The sequence below is a fragment of the Otolemur garnettii genome, unplaced genomic scaffold (assembly GCF_000181295.1).
Source record: "Otolemur garnettii isolate 467f Iridium unplaced genomic scaffold, OtoGar3 scaffold00020, whole genome shotgun sequence".
Classification (NCBI taxonomy): Eukaryota; Metazoa; Chordata; class Mammalia; order Primates; family Galagidae; genus Otolemur; species Otolemur garnettii.
In genome coordinates, this window is record NW_003852415.1 from 7,421,631 (window position 1) to 7,435,519 (window position 13,889).

The 13,889-nt window shown below is 39.6% G+C and overlaps 1 protein-coding gene across 2 annotated transcripts in view; it reads left to right on the forward strand.

Annotated features, from left to right (window-relative positions):
- Window positions 1–4,012: 4,012 nt before the first annotated feature.
- TSHR (thyroid stimulating hormone receptor) overlaps window positions 4,013–13,889 on the forward strand; it is a 165,237-nt gene continuing 155,360 nt past the window's right edge. Inside the window, exon 1 of one of the 2 annotated variants that reach the window (XM_003786956.1) lies at window positions 4,013–4,284. In XM_003786956.1, the coding sequence (XP_003787004.1) occupies window positions 4,115–4,284 (170 nt within the window). In that variant the 5' untranslated portion in view covers window positions 4,013–4,114. The remainder of the gene's footprint in view (window positions 4,285–13,889) is intronic. The other variant, XM_012803424.1, reaches the window with a different exon arrangement.

A 13,889-nucleotide genomic window follows, 5' to 3' on the forward strand; every position in this document is an offset into this window, starting at 1 on the left:
ACCTGCAAGAGGTTTTTACGCCTGGCTTGCAGGCCCCCACTGTGTTTTCCCAGGTTGCTTAGGGCCTCGACAAAAGCACATAATACTCACAAGTCTTTTCGCTCAGTTCTGGAATTAAAAGAGTACATCTCATTTAAATTTTGTGGGGGTTTACCCCACAATAGTCCCAAACCAAATACTCACAAAACTATTCCACCTACCCTTTTCATTGGACTTCAAGCCTCTCAGGGGTTGACCTTCGCCAATATCTTTCTCCTTCTTGTTCTGCTTCACAAATTCTTCTCATGGAATCCCTGGAAAGTTCTTGCCCTTTTCCCTCAGAATTATACTCAATCCATGTTTGTTTTTTCTTTTTATCTAATATTTCTGCCAGCAAAAGAAAAGAAATATCTAAGGCCAGAGCACAACTAAATGAAATGGAAAATGAAAAATCAATACAAAGGATCAATAAAACAAAAAGTTGGTTCTGTGAAAAGATAAACAAAATTGATATACCATTTGCTTGACTGACCAGAAACAGAACAGATTGGACCCAAATAAGCTCAATCAGAAATAAAAAGGGCCAGGCGTGGCAGCTCATACCTTAATCCCAGCACTTGGGAGGCCAAGGTGGGTGGATTGCTTGAGCTCAGGAGTTCAACAACAGCCTGAGCCAGAGCGAAACCCTGTCTCTAAAAAAGAAAATAGCCAAACATTGTGGTGGGCGCCTGCAGTCCCAGCTACTTGGGAGGCTGAGGCAGGAGAATCACTTAAGCTCAAGAGTTTGAGGTTGCTGTGAGCTGTAATGCCACGGCACTCTACCAAGGGTGACAAAGTGAGACTCTGTCTCAGAAAAAATTAAAAAAAAAAAAACAGAAATGAAAAAGGAGATATTATAACAGATATCACAGAAATACAAAATATCATCTCTGAATACTATGAAAATGACAGACTGCATGGAACACAATTCATAATTGCAAAGATGTGGAATCAACCCAAGTGCCCATCAATTCATAAATGGATTAACAGCATGTGGGCTATGTATACCATGGAATACTACTCAGCCATTAAAAAGGATGAATTAATTCCTTTGCAACAATTTGGATGGAACAGGAGACCATTATCCTAAGCAAACTATCAAAATGGAAAAACAAACACAGCATGTACTTGTTATTAAATCGGGACTAACCAATGAGTATATATATGCACAGAAGAAAGAAAAATTCACTGGAAATTAAGCAACGGTAATAGGAGAGGAGGGGATGAGTGAAAACCTACCTTATGGGTACAGTGAACACTCTTTGGTTGTTCATATAACCCTGACTCAAGCATTTAAAAAGTGATCCATGTAAGCAAAATTACATGTACCCTAATAATATTTTGAAATTTTTTAAAAAGATAAGTTAACTTTTTTAATGATCTGGTTTATCAATAATTAAATCTACCCTAGGTGATCTCTGAAAGGACAGATCTAAACCATGTCAGAAATTAATCTCTTCATACAATTGGATTGCATAATCATTTTATTATTATAATTAAAAGCACCCCTGTATGTAGTATGATGACTTCTTTGTTGTTCTATAGTAAGAGAACAATACCTGGAAAATTTCCAAATATTTGGAAACCAAAGTGTTAATAATAATATACTTCTAAACAGCCCATGAATCCAGGGGAAAAATCAAAAATAAAAATTGAAAGTAATTTTAAACTCTGTGAAAATAAAATTACATATCATATTGTGTTATCTAACACAATAACTAAGAAAATGACATGAAGGCTATGTTAACCAGTTTGAAGAAAATATTTCAAATTGCATATAAAAACAGCACACTGTGTACCCCATGACTGTATTAATGTACACAGCTACGATTTAATAAAAAAGAAATCTTACAAATGCAAACTATGGAATCTGTTTCTTAAGAAACTAAGAAAAAGGAAGGAACAGGACACACATACAAATCAGACTTTAACCTTAAATACAAACTACGGACTCTAATTGTTTGTATCCCCACATTAATCTGAAATTTAAAAAAGAACAGATTATATAAAGAGAACAAAACCATGCCAAAAAATTCACCAGTTTAGATGAATTTCATTGTAGGACACAAACTGCCAAGGCTGCCTCAAGTAAAATTAGGCAACTTGAATAACCGTATATCTATGTGTGTTTTCAGAAATTAAATTTGTAGTTAAATATGGTCCAACAAGAAAATTCAATGTCTACTTAATTCTAAGTTCAGAATACTTAATTCTCATAAATTCGACCACATAATTAAGAAAGTAATAATACCAGAAAGAAATTTGAAGAGGAGGGAATATTTCCCAACTGATTCTGTGAGGGAAGAATGAATTACTCTGGTATCAAAAAGACACAAAAATTACAGAAAAGAACAGACCGCTATCCCTCGTGAATAGCTATGAAAATTTTCTAAACAGAATTTTTAGCAAATCTAATCCAAGTATACACATGTATACAAAAATAAATACATTATGATCAAGTAGGGTTTTTCTCTGAGATACAAGGTGGCCTTAACATTCAAAAACTGATCACTACAATTTTCCACAACTAATGAATCACTATGGAACCACTGTCACAGGCAAGATTTAAAATAATTTCAGAAAGTTCACTGGTGTTCATTTGAAGTCAGCCTCTCTTCCAAACCCTAGGCCTTTGCAACGATTGATCTGCTTCCTGTTCCTATAGTTTTGCTTTTTCGAAAATATCATATAAATGATTTCATTAACATGAATAATTACCTATAAATACACAATATTTTTCAGTTTGGCTTCTTTCAGTTAACATTATGCGTTCAAGATTCGTGCATGTTGTATATAAGAGCAGTTCATTCATTATTATTGTGTAATAGTGTTCCATTGCCTACCTGAGGGATATTTTGGGTTGTTTTCAGTTTTTTGGTGATTATAAATGAAGCTTCTATAGACATTGGAATGTATTTTGAGGTTACATGTCAATGAATTTTGATAAATGTAAACATCCACTTCACCACCAGCCTAAAAAATAGAATCCCTAAGTCCCTCGCCTTTTTCTAGTCAATACCTCTTAACTTTAATTCTGATTTCTATCCCCCTAGCTTTTTTCCCTGTCCTAGAAGTCATATAAAAGGAATCATGTAGTCTTAAGGAGTTGATATTCCCTTTACCCTAAGAGGAATAAATAAGCAATTGAAGACTTTTAAGAAGGAAACTGGCAGAATCTGGTTTATATGTGCAATTGTCTGTCTGGCTACCGTGTGAGGAATGAGATGATGGGGTCCTGTTTAAGTATTCTTTTCTTGCCATCTAGTTGGTAATATGGTTCAGTAAAGTCCTTGGCCAGACCAGAACTTCCAGGGAAGCTGGAACCGTTTCTGCCGTTCCCGGTTCTGCACAGCAGGTGGCCCCAGAGCCCAGCTCCTGACTTGACTCCCGAGTCCGCCGGCTGCAGTGTGTGGCGGGCGCCGCGAGGCGACTCCTGGCGGCGATTCCTGCGCAACAGTGGCAGCCGGCGTGGAGCGCTGCCGGAGGGGCGCTGAAGCCGGGGAGCCCCCGCGGTCGCGCGCCGGCTTGGGCTGCACCCCCGGCTCGCCAGGGCTGGCGCCCTCCTCCAACTCTCCGCAGAGGCATCTGCAGTTTTGCAGGACACTGGTCCTCCCTGGGAAAGATTCCGCGGGGACTTTCTCGGCATAGAGAGTGCGTGCGCTATTAGAAGGCTACCCACGGGAAAGGGGGGCTCTTTGAGTTTAAAGAGAAGAAAAGGACAGGGAATCCAAACTAGGTTTTGGAGAGAACAAAAGGAATGCGTGCATAGGTTAGGAAGCCAAGGGGACAGCCAGGACCGGTGTTTGGGTGTCAGGGAACAGACGGCGAGGGCTGCGTGGCTCCAGCCAAGGAAAGTAAAGCAAGGAGGTTTGTTTGGGTGGAGAGTTGCCTAGGGAAGCAGAGCACTTAAGAGTCTCTTTTCACCCCTCTCCAGCCTCCTCTCCAGTGGTGAGATCACAGCCCCTTCCAGCGAGCCTCCCTCCTCCCACCTCTCCCGCTCTTCGTCTCTCCTTCAGCCCAGAGGAATCCGAGGCGCAGAGGGCTGAGAATGAGGGAGTGTGGCAGATGAAGAAATAGCCCTGGGGGCCGGTAGAAAATGAGGCCGGTGTCCCTGCTGCATCTGGGACTGCTGCTCGCCCTGCCCAGGACCCTGCGGGCAAAGGGGTGTCCATCGCCTCCCTGCGAGTGCCATCAGGAGGAGGACTTCAGAGTCACCTGCAAGGATATCCACCGCATCCCCAGCCTACCGCCCAGCACACAGACCTTGTGAGTGTTGGGGGGGGGGGGGGGCAGCGGTTGAGGGGACCTGGAAAGGTGGACTGAAGTGCACAAAAGCAGCCTGAGAACACCCCGAAAACGGGGGAGGGGGGTGCATGTCTGTGTGTTCCCACACTTGGGAAGATATTTTTGCTGACACCTTCATTATTTGTATGTAACACATGAAAAGGTAACAAAACTTTCATATGAGATGACGGTGAGTTGTTCTTTCTAAAGAGCTGCCATTCTCCACTTTGCTTACTCCAAGTCTTGGCTGAATCTTTTTCACTTGCAGTATTAATAAGATTAAGAATAACTCAAAAACTGACCTTTAGGGGTAATAAAATTGCCAAAAGAAAAGGTATTTCTAATTTTGGTCTTTCTAGATGGGAAATCATCTTAGCAGTTCTGGAGATTGATCAAAGAGTTGACAAAAGATTAATTCGAGGCCCCTTATAAAATTAACTATTGGTACAATGTGTATAAATTACTCAAATGTGAACTGCCAGTGAAATAGTGCATACAGAACCTTGTTTTGTGATAGTCATGGTAGAAGTATAAATAGATGAAATTTAAACAAATAAAACATAAAATATGTATGTTTTCTAACTGCAGGTTAAATGTAACCAATTTAGAAATTTGAAGTTAAATAAGGCAAAACATAGACACATAATGTGTTTATTAACAGAAATTTAAATCAGTGATTATTGAAAAGATAATTGTACATAAGACCAAGGGGGAAAAAGACCTTTCTTAACTGGTTAAAAATAGAACAAGAAATAAAGGATAGAAAAGCAACCTAGCTAATTGAACTTATATAAGGTTAAAAAAAAAAAAGAAAAAAGAAAAGCACATTATTAAAAGAAATGTAGATAAATGAAAAGAAATGGTGAATGAGAATTTAAGATTTTCTCAACTCTATAGCTCCTAGGGACATTCAACAGTAGGTGACTGGCTGGGTACCTGTAGCTCAGTGGTTATGGGTGCTGGCCACATGTACCAGGGCTGTTCAAACCAGCCAGAGCCTGCTAAACAACAATGACAACTGCAACAAAAAAATAGCCAGGCATTGTGGTAGGCACCTGTGGTCCCGGCTACATGGGAAGCGGAGGCAAGAGAACGTCTTAAGCCCAAGAGTTTGAGGTAGTTATGACCTGTGACACCACGGTACTCTACACAGGGCAACATAGTGAGACTCTGTCTCAAAACAAAACAAAAACAGTAGGTAATAAATATTTCAGCACAGGTGCTTATTTCTGTGCTCTGAGATACCCTAGTTTCTCAACTTACCTGAATTAATTAGTGCAATAACTTCCAAACAATGTTTCATTCCCCGTGCAGCTACCACAGAAGAAAATCTGTCCTCACCTCATCATCTTCTTGATTAAACCTCTACATTGATTCCTCATGGCATCCTGAATAAAATTGTTTTGTGCAACCTAGAAGATCCAAGACCTAGCAGTCTCAAACCTCATTGCTTCTAATTTCTCTGACTTCCCACTCATTCAACAGAACTTCTAACACTTTACCCAAAGTTCTCTGCTGTCACCACAGCCCTTGCCTTCCCTCCCACATTCTGTGTCCTCTACTTAAAGCACAGTTTCTCCTTTTTTCATCTGGCAAATGACTTCTTCAAGGTCCAGATTCCAGGTCTGTTCCTTAAAGAAGCTCTCCTGATCCTGACCTCTAGGTGGGTGAGCTACCTTCTTTCCCAATAATATTCAATGCGTAGAACCCTACCCCAGCCCTTAGACACTGTGTGCTATCCTGTAACTTGCTGTTTATTTCTGTGCCTATCCAAGCAGGACATGAGCACCTCTAAAAAAGGTGCTGTCATTCAATCCTAAATTCCTCTGACCCAGCAAAAAAAGCATAAGTAAATGATAGGAAAAATGAGGATGCTTGTCTCAGATTGTCCACTGTGTGGTGGGAAGAAAGAAGCCCCAACATCACGTCTTCAGAGACTTCTTTAACAGTGGTAGACTTCTAAGAGTCAATGAAGAAAGATGTGGTTCTGACAGTAGAAAAGGAACTCAGAGCATTCTGCTCAAAATGCCACCAAATGTTCTGGAAAAGAATGACGTTGGAGAGAAAGCAATGGAAAATGAGTCAAAACCCAGCATCTCTTCATCCCTCTCTAACTGTGAAACTGTGTGAAGTAATTTATTTGAAAGGACGCAAATTTGCTTTCTGTTAAAAGAGAGGGTTCAAGTAGATGCTTTCTAGGACACGTCCTGATGATGAGAGTAGCCTAAGGGAAGCTACTGGATCACAAAGAATAATTGGATAAAGACAGCGGCCAGGAAGGTCAGGCTTTGAGAATACGGGGGAGTGAAGTACAGTACTATATTCTACAGAATAAAGTTATCCTGAGATGGGGAAGAGAAAATTGATGAAAATAGGTATAAAAGGGGATAGCACGTTCATCTGAACAATGACTCCAACCATCTGTGACAGTAGCAAAGTGACTTTCAAATCTTCCGTAACTTCTGGGAGAAAGAAGTCAACTACATAAAGCTAACAATTATATTGTGCTTATTTGAGTGGGGCCCTATTCTTAGCACTTTGCAGGAACTCACCCATTGAATCTTCACCAAGTCCAATTAATTGATTTCATTATCCTTTTTTATTAATAGATGAGAATACCGAGGCACACGCACGCAGCAATTTGCTGAATATTGCACAGCTTGTAAGTGTTAGAGCCAAGATTTGAAATAGCACATCAGCAACTACAGAGTCTTTAAACTCCCACCCTCAGATAAAAGTCGGTCTCAGACTTTGGAGAAAGAAGTTTGAAAACTAGTGATGTCCAATACACCGCAGATAACCTCAAAGACTACTGGTCGGATGCAAAAACTCAAAAATTAGGAAGGAGGTGGGGAAAGGAAAGAAGGAAAGGAAGAAAGAGAGGCTAAAAGAGAGGGAGGGAAGAAGACTGTATCTAAGTTATAGAAGGCGTTCCCTGTTGGAAAAAAAAATACAACAGATCTCTGTCATTAAAACACTATTCTGGATGGTAAACTCTTTTCCAAATGTACTTAACTTACACCGGATTCATTGATAAGGCACCTTCCCTCATAAGACTTATGTTATTCAGAGTGTGCCTCCTATTAAAGTTTTTGAAGAGCCTTCCTTAGTTTAAAATGTAAGCTCTTTTGTTCTTGCAGTTGTTTGAATTCTTTCTGCAACCTTCATCCAGAGCTTGAATAACCACTGCTTAGCCATTTTACAAATTGTTATAGTGCTGAGAACAATTCTTCCTAATCCTATCTTCTACCTACATATATTTTGCCACTGAAAGGTAAACAGATCTGTTGATGCACTGCCCATACACCTGCCCCAAGATCTTATGGATCTGTGGGAGACAATTAGTTATTGTTTGTGTCAGTCATTGAAGAAGTACTTCTGAATGTTTTCCTCACTTCCCTCCCCTCCAGAGGAGTGTGCTATACTTTCATTATAACAGTGGTTTTAAGTGGGTCAGAGGTGAGAAAGAGCTGGTATCCTATCCCTACCCTCAAGGAACATTCTAGAATCTTTCATATACAGGTAGTCTGGAAAAAAAAAAATTACTCTCCCCAACTGAGTATTACTGATTTAAAGGAACTAAAATGAAGTAAGAGAATTAAAATGTTACATGTTGGCTATAATTATGCCTCCAGGTATAGGATGATCATTCCTTCTCTAAATGAGGACGTACACAGGGATAACAGCCACTCTGGATTTGTGTGGGTTCTTCCTCAAGAACGTGCAGCTATACCTTGGCTTGTCCTTTTTAACCTACCTGCTTTCAGTTTCATTATGGCAATAACTGCTACCTCTATATCCTCTAAACCCTCTGCCCTCTGGGGTCTTGGGCTTCATTGAAATAAATGGTCTGTCCACCACACACAGGTGCTTTCAGAACATTGCTGAAGGAGTTGTTGCTGTAGTTTTCAGGTTCTGTTTTTAGTAATTTGCATTCTGCATCCGTGGCTCCCATTGATGGACTATCCTAGTGTTTTCCAAAATATAGACTGAGAACCTAAGCCTTTTCTTTGTTTAGGCAAAGAAAACAAAACTTCTCACTTTCTCATTGTGTGAGTCAATATTATTTAATGCCACATGGGCACTTCACTTAAAATAACCTCACGTTATCTCTAAGTCATCTTTATTATCCACTTAGGGAAGTGGCTATGTCTTTCATATGTCACCGTGGTTTTTAGTCACAGTCAGTGGTTATAACTTCAATAACAATTTCCAACCTAAGAGAAGCCCTCTGAGCATCCACATGTTCCCCCAAAGACACCCCAAAACTTTGTGGCTTATACAGGTAGATTTCATTTCCTTCTTTCAGGCTCCTATATATATGGGGGGAGAGAGAATGTGCATAGGTACAGGGTGACAGATTGCACATGAACTTTATGGCCATCCCGTTTAGAGGGAATACACACACACACATACACATATATTTAAATCAGTCAAGGTTATTGATTGTTTAAGTGACAGAAAACCCACTATGTTTAGCTGAAGGAAGAAAGAAATATTTTGAAAGAATAACATGTAATTTACAGAATCATTGTAGAACCAGGCTTTGAAAATAGGCCAGGGCCCGGGGTGAGTAGGGAGTTGGAGCCACAACCAATCATCTGGTTATGACAGACAATATCAACACCATAGTCACTGGCCATCTGTGGTCCTGCAGCTGCCAGACTGTCTATGTGCTGCCACTAATAATCTCTCAATGGCCTCTGCCTCTTTAAATCACCAAGCTTTTAATCACAATGTTATCCTATAGGAGAGCATCTGATTGCCTGACGTAAATTACCTGCCCTAGTCTTTCTGCTGGAGATAAGAAAAGGGAGAAAGAGAAGGTGCCCCCTCCTACACTTTTGGCATCCCCAGTGGGAGATGGGTCCTGCCAACAGTACACACAGTGGGGAATTCCGCACCAAAGTGGGGCCTGACGCCCTCGATACTGCTCATCACTTTCTTCATCCTGTAAATGTTTATTAAGTACTGGCTCTATCCCAGACACTGTGTTAAGTTCTGGATTTGATAGAGAACATCACCAACATGTCACTGTCTTCATGGATTTTACAGTTCAGTGGGGAAGCTGAATATTAACCAAACAATCACATAAACATATAATGATAATTGTGCAAGTATGCTAGGATGAAGTGACTTACTTAAACTGACGTTCTTAGTAGGGATTGGGGGACTTACATAAACTGGCTTGGTGCCACCTCCTGAAGTACCAGTACAAGTTGGATATAAGGAGTTGCAGGGGTGAGGATGGAGGGTAGGTAGAGAAGCAATATTCCAAGAGCTTTGAAGAGTTCTAACCTGTAAGCTGAAAGGGTTTGACTTATTTACTTGGGAATGTTAATGGACAATAAAATTTGTTACTACTTGCTTTGTAACACAATACAAGGTAACATGAATTTTGACGTTCTTTAGGGGCAGCTTAGAAAAAACCTTGTTGGAGGTAACTGATTTTATAAACAAATACTTGATTTATTGAAGAAGTAAATGTAAAACCTAGTTATTTCTTGAGTTTTCTATATATTTGTTAGTTTATTTGTAAATTTAATTTTATCAATTGTCTTTGGCTCGACCCGGTGGCTCAAGTGGCTAAGGCGCCAGCCACATACACCTAAGGTGGCAGGTTTGAATCCAGCCCAGGCCCGCCAAACAACAATGATGGCTGCAACCAAAAAATAGCCGGGCATTGTGGCAGGTGCTTGTGGTCCCAGCTACTTGGGAGGCTGAGACAGGAGACTCTCTTGAGCCCAAGAGTTGGAGTACCATGAGCTGTGGTACCATGGCACTCTACCCAGGGGGACAGCTTGAGGCTCTGTCTCAAAAAAAAAAAAAAGGAAGGTCAGAGGATTCTTTTATGGCCTGCTTCAGGGTAGAAGGGTAGGAGAAGGTAGAGAGACCTTCCTGTTCTGCTGTTTTTGCAAATACCTAAGTGCCAAATTTTGGAATAGTGTGTCCTGAACCCAGTCATGTCTATCATTTAAGTATAATTCATAGCACCCTTTTCCTTCTCAATGGGGTCCCAATCTTGAGAATAAATTCAAGATCTTACTAATAGACCATGAAGTCCAGAGGCTGTGGGACACAATGGGACATGCTGACCTTTGTTTATTGCACCATAGCTAGAAGTCTATAATTTAAAAAGAGGGTTGGTCTCTTGGTACCACCATTCTATTGTTAATCTACTCATGAATTGATGGGCACTTTGGTTGATTCCACATTTTTTAAATTTTCAATTGTGCTACAATACATATTCTAGTACAAGTGTCTTTTTGACAGAATGACTTTTTTTTCTTATAGGTAAATAGCCAGTAGTGGGTTTGCTTGATCAAATGATAGGTCTACTTTAATTCTTTGACAAATCTCTATACCATTTTTCATAAAGGTTGTACTAGTTTGCAGTCCCACCAACAATATATATAAGAGTTCCTTTCTCTCCACATCCATGCCAGCATCTATTGTTTTGGGTCTTTTTGATAAAAGCCATTCTTACTGTGATTAGGTGACATCTCACTGTGGTTGTGATTGCATTTCTCTGATGATTAGTAATGGTTAAGAAGTTGAGAACTAATTGTCCATTAGTTGTCTTTCCAAAAGCTTCTGTTCATGTCTTTTACCCACTTTTTAATGGTGTTGTTTCATTTTTTTTTCTTGCTGATTTGCTTGAATTCTTTTTAGATTCTGGTTATTAGTCCTTTATTGGGTGAATAGCCTACAACTAGTTTCTCCCATTCCGTAGACTCTGTTTGCTCTGTTTATTGTTACTTGGCTGTGCAGAAGCTTTTTAATTTAATCAAGTCTGGAGACACTTGACACTCATTCCATTGGGTCCTTCATAACCTTTATGATTCTTTTTGAAGTCTTTGTGTTTCTTTGCTTTAATAGGGTAGATGGAATTCTCCTCTTGTTTTATATATTTTTTAGTTATCTGAGACATCAGTTTTTTAGATGCTATCATGACATCTGATGGGTTCTACATCTCTCATTGCTTACCTAGCCCTATGCTTACATTACTCAGCCCAAGGTAAAGACACTATTCAGAACAGCCACCTCCAAGAAATGTTGACTTCACCTGTGCTTCCTAAACTTTCTCCTCCTAAGCAAAAGGAAAGGAGAAGAGTCTCCTGGTTATCTGGAACACCAGAAGCAATCTAGAATAAGTATGACATTCCTTTGAAGACTCTGTTATTTTTTTTTAATTTAACTTTGAAAATATTATAAGAAAATTTTAATTCATGTTCATCACATACCTGGTTTTCACCTGGCTTCGTGCATACCTTCCTGGAGAAGTTTCCTGCATCTTCTGGTAACTTTTGTGTTTGACTATCTCAGCAACTTGACCCAAAGAGGTGACTTGAATGCCCCAAATAGTAGGCAGTGAGGAAATAGTTTGGAACATAGTATTGTGAGCACTTCGGAGACCAGCCTCCACAATCAACACCACTAAACAATCAATCCACTGAGGTCAAGCCTGTTCAGTCATGATCTCAGAGACCTGCAACCAGAACACCTATTTATTTTCATTGTGGCTATCCTGGAGTCTAAGTCTGTTTTCTTATGTCACCCTGGATAATGTAGTAAGCACAGAAAACTAATTCACAATACTCAAAATGTATCATTATTAAATAAATTAATTTTGTCTAAATTTATCAATGTGTCAAAATAGTGGTTTTTCCTCATCCAGAGCGCAGAAATCCTTAACTTGAATTGATCTAACTTCTTAATTATTTTAAAGTTTCCTGGTTGCACAAAGTATGTTTATTGCCCTTCAGATTAAGGTTTATTACCCTGAGGTTCCTGGGTTTCCTAGGAGCCTGTGATTGTGAAAATTTATATACAAGTATTACGCAACTGTGTGTTTCTGAGAGTTGATAACTTTCCTTGGATTTTCAAAGGTGTCCTTGACATCCCTCCCCCCTAAAAAGTTAAGAAATTCTGCTTTTGAATAATTTGGCCTTTTTGTATGGCTATAAACATATGCTTAATATTCACTATGACTCAATCTTTTTATTTTATTACCAAAAACACTAAAAGATATATTTACAAAATAAACAAAAACTCTCTTTCAGTGTGATGGGTTGTCTTCTGTATCTGTGGTGATGAGAATTCCTTTCTTTATGCCTAACGTTTAGCCTGTCACTTAAACAGGCTCTTTATTGAGAAGTTCACTAACTATGGGTGATGTTTCAAGTTAATAGTTTAAAAACATATTTTACAAGCGTCTAGTACCTTGTGTCTGACATTAAATCTTTCGCATTGACTCTGTTTACATTTTTAGTGAAGCTAATCAACATATTTAATTACTCTTTGCTTTTCACTACTGCAGTTAAAAAATAGCAGATGAAAATTTTAAGTATGGACAAAATGGCCCCATTTATTCAAAATTGTAGATTGGATTTTTAAATGTTCCATTTAGATGTCAGACTCTACTAACTTTGTTTCATTTCTTTGTGAATCCCTAAGAACATCTAGAGTGTTCCAAAAACAAAATTTTAAAAATAAAGCATTTATAATTCCAAATCAGGCACTTGCAATTTGTAAGACATCTTATAAATATTGTTCTTTTACATGTCACCACATATGTAGGTGCCCTGGATTTTGGGGGCACAGTTGTATGGAAAATATTTTGCTCTCAGAATATTCCAGAAATTCAAATATTTCATTATCACCTTAAGCTAAACTTTCAACATCACTTTTGCACCTGGGAAGAACTCCCCTGTGTCCAGATTCTTCTTTCAGAAAACATGATCTCTGAATTTATATGATACATGAAGCTTTTGGCTTCTGTTTTGCAGGCATTAGCTTAATTTTACCCATGTCTGAAGATTCTCCTATTGCCAATACCGTCACTTTGTATTTGGTTATTTTAATCTTCTCCTAAACTGGGAGGCTAGAAAGCCAGGTTTGGGGAAATACTGTGCACATGACAATAAGCAGGATCTAAGGGTGGGCAACAGTGAGAGACTGTCCCGTGAGAAGTCTTTAGCAGGCTTTATGACTGCAGTGTTTCCATTTTGAATGAAATCCCTGTATTCAACCCTCATGTCCCAATTGCACTGGGAAGTTAGGATATGAATTTGGGAGTAAGGGATGGACAGAAACATTCTGTCTATCACAGAAGTCCTCACTATGAAAGGAAACCAGCTGATATCTAGGAGAAAGAAAATTCTGAATAAATGCAAGGCCCAGAGACAGGAGCTACATGGGAGGAAGGAGCATAGCATGTTTGGTAAGTAGCAAAGATGTCAGGTGCAATGGCTCACACCTGCAATCCTAGCATTCTGGGAGGCAGAGGCAGGTGGACCACCTGAGCTCAGGAGTTAGGGTTAACCTGACCAAGAGTGAACCTCTATCTCTACTAAAAATAGAAAAACTAGCTGGGTGTCATGGAGGGTGCCTATAGTCCCCGCTACTCAGGAGGCTGAGGCAAGAGGATCACATGAGCCCAAGAATATGAGGTTGCTGTGAGCTATGAAGCCAAGGTACTCTACCCAGGGCAACAGGGCAAAACTCTGTGAAAGAAAAGGAAAAGAAAAGAAAAGAGAAGGGAAGGGAAGGGAAGGGAAGGGAAGGGAAGGGAAGGGAAGGGAAGG